The sequence below is a fragment of the Eurosta solidaginis genome, chromosome 3 (genome assembly GCF_040869045.1).
Source record: "Eurosta solidaginis isolate ZX-2024a chromosome 3, ASM4086904v1, whole genome shotgun sequence".
Taxonomy (NCBI): Eukaryota; Metazoa; Arthropoda; class Insecta; order Diptera; family Tephritidae; genus Eurosta; species Eurosta solidaginis.
In genome coordinates, this window is record NC_090321.1 from 177,315,076 (window position 1) to 177,332,723 (window position 17,648).

The following is a 17,648-nucleotide window of genomic DNA, read 5'->3' on the forward strand; positions in this document are numbered from 1 at the left end:
CAACAACAACAGCAGGGCCGCCGAATATAGGCCTGCTGCAACAACACCAGCCTTATTAACAAGAACAGCAGGGCCGCCGAGCATAGGCATGCTGCAACACCAGCTACAACAATACCAGCTACAACAATACCAGCTACAACAACAACAGCAGGGCCGCCGAACATAGGCCGGCTGCAACACCACCAGCTACAACAACGACAGCAGGGCCGCCAAACATAGGCCTGCTGCCAATCCCGACTACGACAACAAATATCTACGGTTAAAGCGGTGAGTTCGTTCCGATACGGACAAAATATACGTATTTGTACTATCAACTTTTTTTTCTTTCATTTTTGACTCTGCAACAACATATATATAATATACAAAGATATTTAAACTTACGGCTACAACACAACTAAACAATTTCCACTTAAACATAATACATTTGTATTTGATCCATTGAAATGTCAGCAACCTTTCCTTAGACAACTTATTTCATTATATCCGCACAGAGCTCTTTAGTTTAGTTTCTTATTTTTAACTACTAAAAAAAAAAATATATATATACAAAAAAAAAAAAATGAAACTATACACTATGTGCGTTATAAACGTTAACTTAGTTATTAAGTTATCTAGTGAACCGTATAAATAGGTCTGCGCGATTAACGCACTGCCTACTACAAGATAAGCATACATAAATGTTAGTTTAAATTGTGGATGAATAAGTACTTTAGAGAAGAATTAATTTGTAGGTGCATACAGGCTCTTAACGTTTTGCGAAATTTTGCTAAATTAGCATAAAAACTTCTTGATAAAAATGTAAATTATTGAAATTAGGCAAAGAAATTGTTATAGCTGGGAAAATAAAAGGGGAAAATATGTTCAAATGAAAGTAATGGTAAAATTAAACAAAAATGAATATTAAATTAAAATGAAGTTACCTAAACTAAAATAAATTAATTGAAATAAAATAGACTAAAAGGAAATAACCTAAGATAAATAAAATAAAGAAAAGAAATAAAACTCAAATAAAACAGAATAAAATAAAATAAACTACATTAAAACAAACTAAAATAAAATAGACTAAAATGAAATAAAATACCGCAATTCTTTTTTCTAAATATACCCCTCCCCCTCTTACTGGTTACATCTAGGGCCTTCCTCTAACTTAGCAACCAATAAATTTTTTTTACGGAGTAGGTACTTCGGCCAGATTCTAGATAAGTGCAAGGGTCACAAGCACCTACAGTGTTGTGCAGAACAATAGCAACACAGATATACAATGTAGTTGTGATAAGTAAATTTGTATAGTAAGTGAGGAGATTATAAGTATTTGGCAAATTGATTTAACTTTGATCAATGTTCTAGAAATTTTTTTTAACCTCGCTTCAACCAGTTAGCATCGAACTTTCAAATTGCATTGGCAGTAACATTTAAACGCTTTTACACTAAGTACAAAAAAAAAGAACCAAAAGAAGAATTTAGTTGATTTTGAAGTTGACCGATGTAGACCAATCGTGCAGCAATCGAAGCGACAGGATCTGTTATTTTCGACTTCAAGTCAACTGTCTTCAGACTATTATTTTAAAAACAAACTTTCGAACTAGCATGATCACAGTTGTATCAAGATGACCGCAGTTTTCGTTCTATCAATCTGAATTGCAAAATCGATGTATGTAACGTCTGAGTACCTAACTCTTTGAATTAATGTATCTAAGTTTTATATCAGAACACAGGAATATGATCTTACAAAATCAACATCCTAACAGACTCAGTTTTATTTTATTATCCCCATTAACAGGAGATACAATTAAGATTTAAAAGCCAAATTAACTTTCAATGATAAGCAATCCTCCGTCTCTTTTGATAGTGATTTTGCAAGATTTAACATTAGTTAGCTGTAATCTCTCGAGTTTTGCCTAGTACTAATTCACCTTTGTTTGTTTATATAATGACTTGTCAATAAAAATATTGTAGTGATGGGAATGCTGGTGTTCTTTTTTATTTAGAAGGCACGAAGGGAATTCAGGTAAGGGGCCACCGAAAATATAGGTGCGTCGGTGGCCATGGTTTTGAGGGTGGGATATGCACCGGGCGTCGCAACAATACACGCGGCGCCACCTAAATATATTCGGCCCTTTTCCCCTTTCTCCTTTTTCATTAATTTTCAGCTTTTTTTTGTTCTTTTGATTTTCAGAGTTTGGTAAACAGTCGTTTCCGGTTCGGTTATTTTTTTTTTGCGTTTAGTTTTTTGAAGTTTCTTTTTTTTGAATTTTAAATTTTGAATTGAATTTAACGGTCTGTCCGTGAGATCCGGTACGACCGGATGTTGTTTTAGTTTGAATTTTAGCGTTTTGAGTTGTCTCTGCGCTTTTTGACAGTTGATTTTGAATAGGCATGATAGGAACTTTTTATTGTTATGGCGCAGGAACAGTAAGGTTGGCAAGGACCCCGCCCAGCCGACATGACTAGCCACAGTGCTACCCCAGATCATGCCGACTGCCTTTCTTACTGCTCCATCAAAGATGCGTAAACCATAACAAGGGATATTAAAAGACGCGTTTTGGATCCAGGATCGCGAATCCGAAAGCGGAGGTAAAAAATTTTGGGTCTGTCAAGAGATATTTGCAAAAGAATTTTTGAAAATTTTCATGTGGTTGTTGTAATTTTGATGATTTTGTAGTACCCACAAAAAAAATTGTGAACATAAGTGTTTTGCGCGGATATAGTTTTGGTCTCCTAACTGGTGTTGGACCCACCCAAGGTAATTTTCAATGATAAGCAACAAAGGCCGCCAATGCAGGAAGGTGTTCTGCGCAAAAATACTATGGATTCCACCCTCGGTTTCGGAACACTCCGGGGTCATTTTTCGGTTTTTCGTTAATATCTTTTGAACGATCCAAAATTTTTATTTTCTGCCTTTGGATTATTGTTGGCGAGTCTTTTTACACCTCTCGGTATTTTTGAACGCGTATTACCAGTGCCATGCTGTAGTATAGAATTACCATATATTTTTGCGTTCTAACATTAATATTGTTACGAATATTAGCAAAACTAAGGAGTGTTGCCATCTCCAGGCCGATGCTAAGCAGTGACGTGAATTCACATCAATAATTCAATCATTATGTATCTACATAAACGAATCAATAATTGCGTCTACACATATGTACACATTCCGACGAGCAACATTTACATACAAGGCAGCGAGAGATGAGATGTCACACACAGATGAATTTACTTATACGCTTATGTGTGTGCGGGAGCCTGTAAACTACAAACTCACATATGTACATCTGAGAAGCGCTAAAAAGTAGACAATTGTAAAGTAGAAACTATATGAGAACTATACACACACGAATATAGTTGGTAAGTTCTGGAAATGGAAGAGCCTAGAAGTATGCAGCGTAAACTATAAAAGCGGGGCAGGCGAGTAAGAAGTAATTCAGTTTGATTTGAGTTGTCAAGCAGTTTGATTAAGACGATATCTAGCGAGCAATAGCAGTGTTATTTTGAATAGTAGAGTTTCATTGAGCTATCAATCAGTGTGGTTATTAAGCAAGCTATTCGTTGCACAGTTTGTTATTGTGAAGTACTTTAATAAAGGCCATTTTGCATTATTACAAATTGGAGTTATTTATTCAACAGTTTAGTGATTCGAACTTAGCAGAGGATTGCAAATAAGAGGATTTGCAAGCAAATTCGTTACAATATTATGATATTTTATCCAAAACCGAATTTTTTATTGGTGGAAATAACTTTTTTTTTGGTGGGAAATCGGGACTTCATATTTACAAAACCTGTCTTTAGTGATAACTTTTGAATGGGAAATAATATTTATCCTCCGCTTTCAAAAATATTTACACTAAAACAAGTATTTTTATCCTTTTTCCCATAAGTTTTGAACGCTATTCTACAGTTGTAGGTCAAACTAAAGTTTACCGAAATTTTTTGCCCGTTTTTCGTTTTAGCTGGCACATTTTTTGTTCTGGCACCCGCTTCAGCTGGCGCGAGGGATATATCTGTGATTGTTGCCAGCTCAAATTTGAGATAAATCCCTCGTGACAGCGCAAAAAATGAGAGAGTTTTGTATAAAGTCATCTTTGCTGCCCAAAGTAGTGATAAAGAAAGATTCAGAGAAAAAGAAACAATTCATTGAGAAGATGCTGTTTGAAATAGTCCCGCTCCCATAGTGAATGCACAGAAAGTCAAAGGGAGGGTTCTGCGTTTTTATAAATCTTTTGTGGCTCCTTACTATTCACGCACATGGGCGCCCCGTAGTCTTCGCTTTAGAAAAAATTTCAATCAGCTGTGTTCCAAGAAATGTGTAAGACATTGGGCATTCGAAAAACACGAACAACTGCATTGCATCCTCAGTCCGATGATATGGTGGAACGTTTCAATAGAACCTTGGAGGAGCACTTAAGGAAAGTAGTGGACAAGTTCCATAAAGAATGGGATACACACATATCATTATTCTTGATGGCTCACCGATCGGCAGTGCATGAGACAACAGGCCAAACCCCGCAAAGGTAATTTTTGGCAATGACCTTCGACTGCCAGCTGATTTGAAGTTTGGGATAAATGCCGATGTCTTGGAGGGAGAGATGAGGGAAATACACGATCTTGTAACGAAGCAAGATTATGAGTGACAAGATGAAAGCTAGATACGATAAAGCAATTAATTCGGAAGGTTTTCGGGAATTAGATTTGGATCTACAACCCACAACGAAAAAAAGGTTTGCCCCCGAAATGCAGTGTAATTGGGAAGGCCCATATAAAGTTGTAAAACGGATCAACGATGTAGTTTACCGCATACAAACCATTGGCAAACCACGAAAAAAATGAAGGTGGTTCATTTAGAAAGGCTGGCAACTTTTAGATCAGAAAATTTGTCTCATCGGGACGATCAGACTTAGGTGGAGGGCAGTGTGACGAATGTTGACATCACTAGGCTGTTAGTAAATAATCACGCAACAACAAAAACATAAAATCGAGCCACACTGATGTACATGAACACATAAATAATCATTTATACACATCCATAGAAGGCGACGAAGAGATATCACACACACACACACACATGTAGTCATCATCAATCAGCCGAAATATTTACCCACACGCATATGACTATGAGAAACGCATAAATTACAAATATACATGTATGTATATCGCTGATAACCAAGCAGGATATTCTAGAAGGTGAATCGTCTAGACTTTTGGAGAATATGATATGACAAGGCAACAGGGAGTATAAAAGCAGCGCAAGCTGAGGAATGACTAATCAGTTTGACTTAAACACGCTATTGGTTGTGAAGTATAATTGAGAAGTACTACTCCCAAAGTAATCTAAATAAGGCAAGTTTGCAATAATGAAGATTAGAGTGATTTATTCAACAGCTTTAGCCATACGAACGTTAGCAGAAAGTTTCAAATAAGCGGAATTCGCCAAAATTAGTTGCAATATATATGTTTGCGACATCTGACCAATGCAGCTCCTGTCTTGGACGGTGCCACTTTCCTAGATGTTCTGGTCTCTGCGATGCCAACCCCCGACGGGTTTCATCGCGCCATGCTGTCAGGCCACAAACCCAACTACACCGATTACCCCGATGCTTACCCAGGGAATTCCACTACCAGGGCCACAACAGCAATTACGTTCTGGCCTCCCTCAACTTAGGCGTAGTCACCCGTTGTCCTAGAGTGATGATGTCTCCCCCTTGCTCTTCAGAATTCTGCAGTTAAACTGTAATGGATTAACTGGGAAGATCACGGAGATAGTTGACTTCATGAAGCGGTATAACATCCGCATTGCTGCGATTCAAGAGACCAAACTCACAGCAAGATCTGCTCTGCAGACTTGCTCTTGGTATAATGGAGACGGTCTCGCTTTTTTCATCCACCATTCAGTACAATATAATCTATTCGATCCCGACATCGGCCTGGGCCAGTGTCCTAGAACGTCATGGCATATCGGTCCGGTCAGACGATTTAAACTTAGAAATCATCAACATCTATATCCCTCCTGTCACCTGTTGCGCCAGTGGATACCGCCCTGATATCAGCGCTCTAACCTACAGGCGGACAGTAGAGGTGAGATGTTGGCGGACCAAATAGAGGAAACGATATTCTGCACAATAAACAGAGACGCTCCCACTCATTTTGTAGGAAGCTGTCACAGTTCGCCAGATCTATCCATCGTGAGTGCAGGACTAGTAAATCTGCGTCAACTGGCAGCTGATGGTAACATTGGCATCTGACCACATGCCTATACTCATTTTACTCGAGCGATATGCCGACTTCATCATTACTGCGAACCGAAATTTCATCAACTTTAAGAAAGGAAAAAGGGATGACAAATCCTTTACAGACAATCTCTTTGCTGCCCTCCCTATCCCGACTGATGCCCGCCAAGGGGACCGCGCTTTCCTTAAGTAAATACTGGAATATAAGCAAACATTTTCTCTATATTACTGGAAATAAGGTGTCCTAAGTGCTGTATATTCCAAAATTATCAGTTTTTGTCTGTTCAAAAATTTTACTTAAATTTTCTAAAAGATTTTCGTAATATGGCCATTAGTGATGTTCGTGTGTGTTTGTGCAAACGCACCTTCCACCACGTTCCACACTGTTTTCACACTTCATTCAGTGTCAAACTGCGTAGTGTTAGAAAGCGGATTAAGCAAACATATATTATTTGTAAACCTTTCCGAGAGAGGACTTTCCTTTTCAACTGCCTACACTCAGAGAAAAAATCGTTCTAAAACGAACGAAACGAGTTCAAAATTAAGAACATTCGTTGACAAAAGTCTGTTAAGTACGTTTTTTCTTAACTCGTGACCGATGGGATTGTTTTAAGAACAGTTTTTCCAAGCACACCGTTCGTATTTTATGACCAGTTTGGTATTGATGTGTGAAACTTCTGTGCTCATTTCAAGCACTACTTGGGCTTGATTTAGGATTTTTCGTTCTCACGCTTCGAGAACGATTTGGGTTCGATTCAACATTTTTCGGTCTCAATTTAAGAACGGTTCGTGCTTGATCTTTGGTGGGAGGGGAAAGTATTTTTTTAAATATATTTATTTATTTTTTATTAATAATAATTTTTTGTCATAAATAAAAAATATTTATAACAAAAAAATTGTTATTTAAATTCAAAAGTTTAAGAAAAAATGCATAATAAGCATTTTCTCATACATTTCTCTTATTGAGAAATTATTCTTATTTGAAGACGTAATCTGCATATATACTTAAAACATTTCATAACAAGTTTGAGAATTACCTGTAAATGGAACTGAACGAAAAATAAGAGTTAAAAAAAATAGAACATAAAAAAATTGTTTTAAAAAAATTTAGAGTTTGACGGGGAGCGAACTCGCGTCACACGATCGCAAGATGAACTTCATAGCCGCTGGGCCATTACAACTGTTTAATAGCTGGTGCCAAATGTTGTATTTAACATTGTAGTGCACACGAATTGTACCGTTTTTTTTTTTGGCTTAATTTAAGAACATCGTTCTCATTAATAGAACATTTGTTCATATTTTAAGACCAGCCGTTCTGTTTTAAAGAAAATGGTGTCAGTTCAAGAACAAGGTTGTTGTTTTAAGAACAGGTCGTTCGTTTTTCAAGAACAAAAAAGTAAGAACATGAACAGCTTGAATTGAGTCCGGTGGTGCTGGATTTTAGAACGGCGTTTTTCTCTGAGTGTACCTAGTCGAAAGTATTTACAACGTGTGTGTCCAGGCCGATGATATCAATGTCACCAGCATACGCGAGTAATTCCACGCTTTTAAAAAATATTGTTCCAGAGCGGTTAAGTTCTGCAGCTAGTATAATTATTAAAATTAAAGATATCGTACGATAGGGGGCACCCTGTCTGAAACCTCGTTTAGTTTCGAAGGGCTACAGGTCCTTTCCAATTTTTACTGAGCTGATGGTGTTGCTCAACGTCATTTCGTACAGCCGTATATGTTTTACGGGGAAACCAAATTTAGACATAGCGGCATATAGGCAGCTCCTTTTCGTGCTGTCTAAGACGGCTTTAAAATTGAAGAAAAGAAGATGTGTGTAAATTCTTTTTTCGTGGATTTTTCCGAGTTTTGGCGCATATTGAACATTTGGTCGACGGTAGATTTACCAAGTCTCAAGCTGCACTGATAAGGTCCAATCAGCCGACTTACAGTGGGCTTCGATCTGAGGTAATCGTTGCTTTTTTGTGCAATACATGCATAAAAATTCATGCATAAATTCTCTTCCATAAAATAAAAATTGCGCATAACACCAATAAATATACATATAGAAGGCTATTAACCAAAACTTCATCATAGAAAACATTCCCAGCGAGTTACTTGCCACTTTAAATTTAGTTGCAGCGTTTTGACATAATTTGCTATGAGATATCTGTCAAAAAAGCTGCAACTAAATATAAAACCAATTTTATTCTGATGGGCATTCTCTTTAATTTATAATGTCTCCATTTTATAAAAATATAAAAACTTAGAGGAAATTCTGTTTATTTTTTTAATTTCATATTATTTATTTGGATACTTATTTCTGTCTTTACCACATTTGTTGAATTTAAAAATAAAATTTGTTATACAATATTTAATCGACCTATTTTGCTGTTTTCCATCAAGAAAAAAAATATATGTATATAAATTTATTTACATGAAAGTATTTGAAAATATTTTTTTAGGCTTATCATCGTTTTATAACAATGTGTACATCGCAAATATTATTATATATAATATACTAGAATATACATAGTTACAACTTAAACAAAACTCGACTTATGTATTTTAAATTAGTTTTTAATCAAATCGTATTCATTCCACATTCACAAACATACAATGAAGTTGTATTCCAAAAGCTTTTCTTTAGATCGTAGAAGGCAAAAAATGTACATATACACGACGATTTATGTCCTATCAACTAGCATCACACAAATAATAACTTATTAACAATACTGCTCCCACAACAAAATAATCCTAAAAAACGCAAAATAAAAAGTAACATCTACAAATTAAAAAAAATTGCATTTTAAAATTAATTTTGTATTATGTATACATATTCATAGATAGACGTGCATGCATATACATATATAAGTATGTATGCATGTAGATATTCCTCACAAAAATCGTGTGATAAATCCCAAAAGAGAGCGGTCTGCGATTGATCGCTTTTGTCCCACATTGGGGTATAATTGATCCCCTATAGTAAGAAATTCGATACGGGTATAAAAAGGGTTTGAAAGTACCCATAGGCGAACAAAAGGGACTTGTGTGACTCTGGATGTAGAGGCACGAAGAGAAAATGTCCGACACTACCCGTACGGATACAAAAGGCGTAAAAAGAGGAAGTGTCGAACAGTACAGAAAAGATCTGTCCGTTAGTACCCGCTAAGGTAAAAAGAGGGCGTGTCGAACAGTACCCAAAGGGGTACAACGAGGAAGTGGCGAACAGTACAAAAAGGATCTGTCCGACAGTACCCGTAGTGGTATAAATAGAACGGGTCCGGTACAGGCATAAACAGGTACAATTTGTCTCTCCATAGGACATGCTGAAACAAAAGGGACCACACCAGCCAATATAAAGATATAAGAAATGGATATAGTTGTATTATCCTTTGCGACTCAGCCCAGATTCATCCTAGACTAGGTGCATTTTTGCAGGGTTATATTTGTTTTATCTGTCAATTTAAATATGTATATATGTATACATGCATACACATACCAGCGTACCTGGTAGATCTTTTCCTGCGCCATAACTGGTTTGCCTCTAAAAAGTGAGCCTTTTTCACTCTCTATGCCTTTCTCTTTTACTTTATTTAACACTTTCCTTCTTATTCTTGTCCATCCCTTCTTCCATTTGCATATTTCTCTCTAACTCCTAAACCTCTTCCCACTCCGATTCCCATTCCCATGCCCCAATTCCACTTTCTTTTCCACCTCAGTTTCGTCTATAGAACTGTTGGGCAGATGAAGCGAATTTAAATTTTTCCTAATAGTCTAATATCAAGGCAAATCGACTCGGATTTTAGGTAGTTGAAATTTATATTGCTTGGGGGCGTGGGACCTCCCTTATTTCTACAAAATACTTATTTTATTGTTGTTTAACTTTTTATTTAAAATTCTTAAGTTTCATCGTTCGCACATTTTTTTAATTAAAATACTCTGTCTTACTTGTGTCTTAATAAATAATAATAATTCAAGAATATTTTATTTTATATTTTCTATCATTCCCATCGGAACTGATTACAAAGAAAATGTATCATATGTATTTCATTTAAATTACAAGCATATTAAAGTTGATTACAACTGGGACAACCTGATCCCTTTTTGAAATTTTCTTTGCATTTTTTTCTAAACAATTTTTTTATTCATTCTTAAATTCAAAATTAAGCACCAAATCATTGTGAATTCATACAAGTGAACAATTTTCTATTCCTCCATTTCCATACCTACCTATCAAATAATAGTTGACAGGAAGAATGGCTGTCGCGAATGGAAGATAGGTTTGTTTTTTGCTCGGGGCTATTAAATTGAACTGCCATGAATTGCCCATTTGTGTCTCAAATCAGCTTTTCTTTTACTGAAAATCAGACAACAATATATATTCATTTCTAAAATCTAGTTAACAGATAAAATCTGAGCAGCCAATTAAGCAAACATTTTAAAATATGTAATGTAATAAACCAATCCGCTACAAAACTGTTTGAAAAACACCATGATTCAATTACTACAGGTTTGTGCTTCAATGATGACAGAGATTTTGACACTCCCAAGTTTAAAAATCTGGACGGGTTGCTTTTACGAAGTAAGGAAAAAGGGGAATAATTCAATCCCCCTCAGCGAAAATTTTAGTAGAAAACTACCTTTAGTAGTATATTAGTAGTGATAATAAATGTGTAAATGCCAACAGGTTTTGGGGGAAATCTTAATTTTCTACTAAATATTTCGTGAATATATGATATAGAGTTTTGTTGGTTTGGTCATTCTTTGAGAATTTGTTTGAATGATGCCGTACGTTTATTAAAATATACATTATCTCAACTTTTGATTCAAAAACTCCCCATCTGAGCATAAGTTCAATGCATTTTGACATAAGAGGGAGTTAAGGAAAATCATTCTGAGATAAGGCGTTCTTCAACCTAATTCTGATATATGTAGAGCCTTTTTGTGCCAAATCCTGAAATTGGAAATTTTTTAAAAGTATTTTAAGATAGGGCGATTTCGAACTGGCAGCCGACATGGGGTGATACTCAGCAGCCGTAATGAAGTGAGAAAAAGAAAAATATATATATATATATATTCCGCCCTTGACTTTGGCAGAAGAGTTAAGCTTTAGTGCAGTCCTGCTACACAGGGAGTATTTACTTTTTATTCTGAAATTTCGGAAAGGTCTTTTCCGTTTAAGTATTTGTGGAAGTGTTCCGGATTAACCGTTAATTTAGAATATTCGGGACACATTCGTTTAATACTACCTCACGAGGTCCGAATATTGCAAATAAGTATATACATTATATTCCAAATATAAAACGACTCAACCAATTCTTAAATGCAGACGAATGTTGCGAACATACGGAATGAATAAGTTAACTCGCTCAGTGAGTACATTTCGTTATGGCATCTCCATTACATTTTTACGTGAATCGATTTACTAGTCGAGTTTTTGGCGTTGAACGATGAATTTTAAATTGGTTTAGGTTTCGTATATTCATAGGTTGACGAAAGTGCACGATTTCTCGGTGTCCTCAATTTTCATAAAATTACCTATCTTCCACACTAAAAAAATTGTCTAAGGAATTATGCAGCTTAGTACTTATCGGGTATTTGTAAACTAATTGCTTCCTATTTCTACTACTAATATTTTTCGAAAAATTGCAAAGAAACATACTTGGTTAACGGATGTCAACTCGATTTTGGAGCAAAATGGCTGCAATTGTCAAAAAATTTGCTCAGCCGAGCAAACCTCTTGTGATTGAATCATGGAAAAACACTATTGAGAAAATAGTTTAAGTAATCGAACAGCGATGGAACAGGTGATCGAGGCTGTTTACTATTGTGAACCTTCTTATCAAATATTCGCCATTTGTATTTATTCACAATGCACCAAATATTCAGTATTTCAAATAAAAATCAAATAATAATTATTATAATGCAAAAAAAATAGCAGTTCTAAAAACAATATTTAGGAGAAAAAAATTTGTTAAAAGAAGAAAGGCAACACAAAACGAGTTGCCGAGCACAAGTGACTCCGCTTTCCTTGTCAGCCCCTCTTCTTCAAGTAACGAGTTACAGCAGCAAAAGTATTTGTGTGTAAACAGCGACTAAGAAAGGAAAAAAAGAAATCGAAACCGCTGGAATCGGGATTAACGCACAGCAATTAATTTTTATAGTATATCTGTATAGTTAATTTTGGGAATACATTTTTCCAAGTCACGAAATTTTTTTGTCAAGTAAAACATTTTTCAAGCAATATAAAACTAATTAAATTTTGCAAGGTGTCAGACAGACTTTTAAAAGTATGTTCTGATAACTGGCCCACTGCATGCATTTTCCCCGTTTTAGGCCGGGTTTTGGTGCGAGTTTAAACTCCAGTTAAAGTCGGCCGCTTAAGCGTGGGGCTGCAAAATTTCTTTGATCATGTTCAAAGTCTACGATATTAGACTCACAAAGTGGCTCATATTTCCGAAGAGAGAATACTTAAGGCTCAGGAGGGTGGGTCTCAGTTGGGCCTCGTCAGTAACAGCAGGTGTAGAAAGTGCGTGCTGCAGGAAGAAAGAGTCGAACACGTTCTGTGTTCGTGTCCTGTCCAAGTCAAGGCTCCAGTTATAATAACTGACCCGGCCTATGAAAAGGTGGCTTAGGACTCAAAAAAAATTTTTTCACTTTTTTTCTGGTTTCGATAGTTTTTGAGAAGCTCTTTCACGTGGTGAAAACTAGAAAGTCCTAACTTGCTTAGAAGTGTTCTGGAGATGAGGCCTTACGTTTTCTTGATTTTTTTATTGCAGTTGAAGTCGCAGGTTTCTTCAGTTCTTTCTTTTTTGGATCTTGATTTGAAGATGAAGATACAGACTTCTTCGGTTTAGGTTTTGACGATGAAGCCTTTGGTTCCTTCGATGCCACTTTAGTGGCTGGTGAATCATCCTCAGATTTTTTGATAGCATTTTTTTCGATGCCAATGGAGCCAAAATAGCCGCATTCGTGGGGTCTGAAACCAAGCTTCTGAGATTCTGATAAATGTACCACTGACGCTGCAGAGATAAACCGACTGGTTGAATAATTTCGGGCATGGTGTCATCAACTGGGATTAATGACAGTTGAAATGATTCAACATCTTTACTGTCAGCAAATTTTTTGGTTTTCAAAGAGTGTTTGTCCATTATAAAATGGTGGAATTGTGTAATACCTTTAAGTGGCTTGTAGAATGGTTTAAAATAACTATCCGATTCATACCAAACGACTTTTTTCGACACACAGCTGTATTATGGCCACCTGGTGACGATTGTACGACGCACTGCAGCAACTCTTCATATGTATCAATATTAGTGATAGCATACCTGGCCTTGAAAATACCGAAAAACCGATCTGGGGCAAACTTAGGATGCTCACAACGGTGTTTGGCCCTTTTGCTAACCCATGTACCCGTGTTTTGGCACCATGTGTATCAAAATGTCGAAGTAAATTTTCAAAACGTTTTCTTCCACATGCATGCACAAAAAGAAAAGTTAACGGCAAACAGGTAAGTGATAAAAAGTGAATATCAATTTATGCCATTGTGATTTTGGCGACCTCTTAATTAATTACTTATTTTGTTTAAAGCTGGCTTCAGGTCAAATTGAGTAAAACACAATATGCTTAAGTTTTACTACCAATATATTTCGGTTACTCTTCCGGTAACCGTCTTCAGGGCGTAAATTGCATTTATTTACACGTCTGCTCTGTCAGTACACAGCTCCACGAAGCCAGCTTTAAACAAAATAAGTAATCAATTTATGCCTTTCAACATCTTTGCCTTTCATGTTTCCTCCATTTCGTCATTTCTGTGTAAGCTCTCTAAGTTTGTACGTGCACATCATTTCTGATTCGATATGGCTCAGTATAACCAAATCAAGTTCATGTTTTGATAATTCTAGATAGTTATTTCTTACAGTTTCTATCAAATTTCGCGGTATAATTTTTGGGCAATTATTATTACAGCAATCTTGCGAAATAAATTTATTTACCAGTTCCTTTTCTTCGTTATCTGTAATACACAAGTCCACTGTAAAAATATTTTCATCCACTTCCATTTGACCTTCAGCTTGAAACAATGCTTGTAGTTCGTCCTCGTAATTGATACCAACATCATCGAGAGAATCATCATCATTCTCTTTGTTTTCACAGAAATTTGTTTGAAAACCCTCGCTAAATTCTTCTTCGATAGACATTATTCCCAAGCGACACACGTCCTACTCGTTCAGCATTGATTTTAAATCTGAGCACTCACACGATTTTTTTTCGGTCAGAAATTGGTTTGTGCTTTGCATTGAAAAAAACATTGCTCTTTATATACACACACGAACTTATCTCATTTATGCTATTTTGACTTTTTTGGTTGCCTTTTGGGCATGACTGTTCATAATGCAAAAGAAAAACTACTAAGAAACTGAAGAAATGCATTGTTTATCTTTAACAGCTGTTTATCGAAATTTCTTTTTTGAGTCATAAGCCACCTTTTCATAAGCCGGGTCGCATATATAACATAAAGCTTGGTACCTGATTGTGGTTCTTCCGTTTGGTCGTCAAACAAATTTTGGTAACACTATGGACACATTCAGTCTATGTCAGGTCTTTATTGACCGCCCAGTTCAACTTAACCTTTCATAGAAATTTTGTTAGAAGTTCCGATATTTGCCCGATTTCTGGTTTTGTGGTATCAATAATTTCAGGGTCACCAAGGGAAGCCGGTGAATTTTTACGCGATCGAGTTCGCTGGCCAAAAAAACTAATATCACGTGTAAACCTTTATAGCCCTTTTCGTCTGTTAAAAAGTTGTAGACCATAGAATACCTTAAAAGTCTTATCTATAACATATTTTCGTGAAGTGTGTATGGTGTTGCGTTACTGCTCGGAAATTATTGTGAAATTGACATTGATTAGTTGGTAACACTAATAATCTTGAACTATCTTGATCTCTTTGGGGTAGTACCAGATCTATATACAAAAAGGACCATCACTTTCAGGAAGTGTCAATATAATTACAACAATGCATCACTCTGTTTTGTTTTAGATGTGAACCCTAGATTGTGAGGTCATCTGGGGGAGTATTTGTGAAATTTGTTTCGGGTCAATGAAATTCAATTCGTAGGAGTTGTCAGTTTAGCTGTTAGTGATGTGGTGCTGATTGCACTGAAAAACCATGAACACATAAATGCACCACAATTTCTTACATATGCATATGCAGGCACATGCTAGAGGCAGGACCAGCTAGAAATACCAATTCGAAATTTATTTGATATATGTACATACGTATTTCTGGAACATTAGCTGGTCGGCAGGTTTCAAACAAGTTTTCCAAGATATCTGCACGTATCCATGGACATTGTGTCAATTCGGTAACTTGGCCTTGAAGGCAGAAATAGTTCGTATATTGCTAGAGGTTGCATACGAATGTAATATAGACTCCATTAAAGAAATAATGTTCAATAATTAAAAATTAAATTAAATTATTTTTAATAATTTGTAATAGACATTGTCAACACATAGTTAACAGCTTAACCCTCCTACCCAAAAATGCAGGGTTAAATATTTAATTTTAATATCCTGGGGTAACTCTAACTCGTCATTGTGCAAGGAAATTTAAACTTTTAACCCCTCTTGGCAGTCTAAGTCTGAGTTAAAAAGATAAACTGCCCTTCTGCAAGTGGGGCTTAGAGTAAACAATTTTATACTTTATATATTTAATTTCAAGAAAAGTATTCACAAATAAAAAAATAAGAAAAGAATAGATGATAGAAAGCCTGTCACAAACGGGATTCACTTATCTAAAATTTTAGAGATGTCGATTATTCCTAGACCTAGAACTATATCCAGGGTGTGATGTCTAAATTTTTGTTTGAACATAAAGTGCCGGTCGTAAATGTTGGCACGGAAACTTGGTGGAAACTGCAAAACACAAAATTCACGCACTTCAATTGCGCAAAAATTTCAAAAATAATTCATGGCCGACCAGAAGAAGAAGCGATTAGACATATGTACCATTTAAGTGTTTTAGTCATGCCACTATCTAGTATTTCGACAAAAGATATTTGATGTATTTATTCTGCTCGGAATATGGGCACACATCTATTTTTGTCTTTTTTTGTTATCCACAATAGTTATTGGTTACGAATTATAAGCTGTCTTTTTTTTACATGTATATACATATAAAAAACCCGTTTTTTGATAATCACTGCGGTCTTAAATAAATGCCGCTATTATAGTTCTGCTAAACATTATCCAAGTGATGATAAGAATTCTTTTACCCGCAAATGTATATACATGAAAAAAACACGTCTATGACTTCTTCAACGGCATATCCAGTATTGAAACAAAATACGGTTAAGCGTAGAAGTCTAACCCTTCTTTGCAGTATAAATATTCACTGAGACACTGGGCCTTTATTTCAAAAAATTTGCTTTGATTTAAAGCAATCAAACACATAACACTACCTAAAACTAAGAAAATATATGTAGTAATAACTTATTTTATTTTATTTAAATCTTGTTTGCAGATCTTAAGGACAATTCACATTTTCTTTCTGCATTTAAATTTTAGATTTTTTACATGGTTTAAGATGAGTTTTCTGGGAGTTTTTCTTGGCCATTCATACTTAATTTCACATTCCAGCAAAATCAATCTGTATTTGTATGTATTTTAGGATGAAATTTAAAATAATATGTATATCTAAAGTCTGAAGGCATTAAGTTCATTTGTTATACAGATAATAATTCTTAGATGTGTATGTAGAATGGTTAACAAGTTTATTATTTAACATTAATATTATTTTTTAATAAAATTACTTTAATGCCCGTAGTTTATAAATAAATCTCTTCTTCCTTTCGTTTTCTTTTTTCTTCCTCGTGATTTTAAATCATACTGCCAAACATACGTTTGCCACGCGTTAAAACCAAACTAACCACCATAACGGTGAGTAAAAAGAAGACCAGACTTAAAAAGGTTGTAATATAACGACATCTTTGGCGGAATTTCTTTTCTTTTTCCATTTTGATGCGCAGTTGTTCAGCACGCGGCAAGTCCAAAGTGAAATCGGATTCGGGACGTGATGATGGCTGTAAAAATAGATGACAGAATGTGATTAGTAAGAGCATGGCGAAATGATACCTTTATAACAAAAAATATAAATTTAAAAAAATTGGGCAACATAACTTGTTGAAGCTAGAACCAATGACGAAGCTAGAAATTGATCAAATACCATTAACAGAAGTGAAATGAATACTACAAAAAAATTCAAAAGTGATATAGACATAGATATTATATAAGACACACACATTATGCAGATTCCTAGACGCATGTATGATAAACATATCTTTCTTATTAATATTAAAAGCCCATATTTGGTGAGTAATTCTAAATATATTTCGCAATAAGTTTCTGTGGCCCACTGAAGAAAAAAAGTTTAAGCTC

General features: G+C 35.4%; 1 protein-coding gene and 1 long non-coding RNA gene across 12 annotated transcripts in view; one reads left to right on the plus strand and one right to left on the minus strand.

The window, feature by feature from the left end:
• The window catches only part of LOC137244683 (uncharacterized), a 163,299-nt gene that overhangs the window by 95,512 nt on the left and 50,139 nt on the right, over nucleotides 1-17,648 (plus strand). Inside the window, exon 2 of one of the 2 annotated variants that reach the window (XR_010951157.1) lies at nucleotides 16,735-17,581. The exons of the other annotated variant lie outside the window; for it this stretch is intronic. This is a non-coding gene — a long non-coding RNA (uncharacterized lncRNA). The remainder of the gene's footprint in view (nucleotides 1-16,734; nucleotides 17,582-17,648) is intronic. 2 annotated transcript variants of the gene reach the window in all.
• LOC137244680 (uncharacterized) overlaps nucleotides 8,486-17,648 on the minus strand; it is a 416,557-nt gene continuing 407,394 nt past the window's right edge. For 7 of the 10 annotated variants that reach the window (XM_067774048.1, XM_067774046.1, XM_067774044.1 and 4 more), the window contains one exon: nucleotides 8,486-17,293. In XM_067774048.1, the coding sequence (XP_067630149.1) occupies nucleotides 17,090-17,293 (204 nt within the window). In that variant the 3' untranslated portion in view covers nucleotides 8,486-17,089. The remainder of the gene's footprint in view (nucleotides 17,294-17,648) is intronic. The other 3 variants (XR_010951154.1, XR_010951152.1, XR_010951155.1) reach the window with 1 other exon arrangement.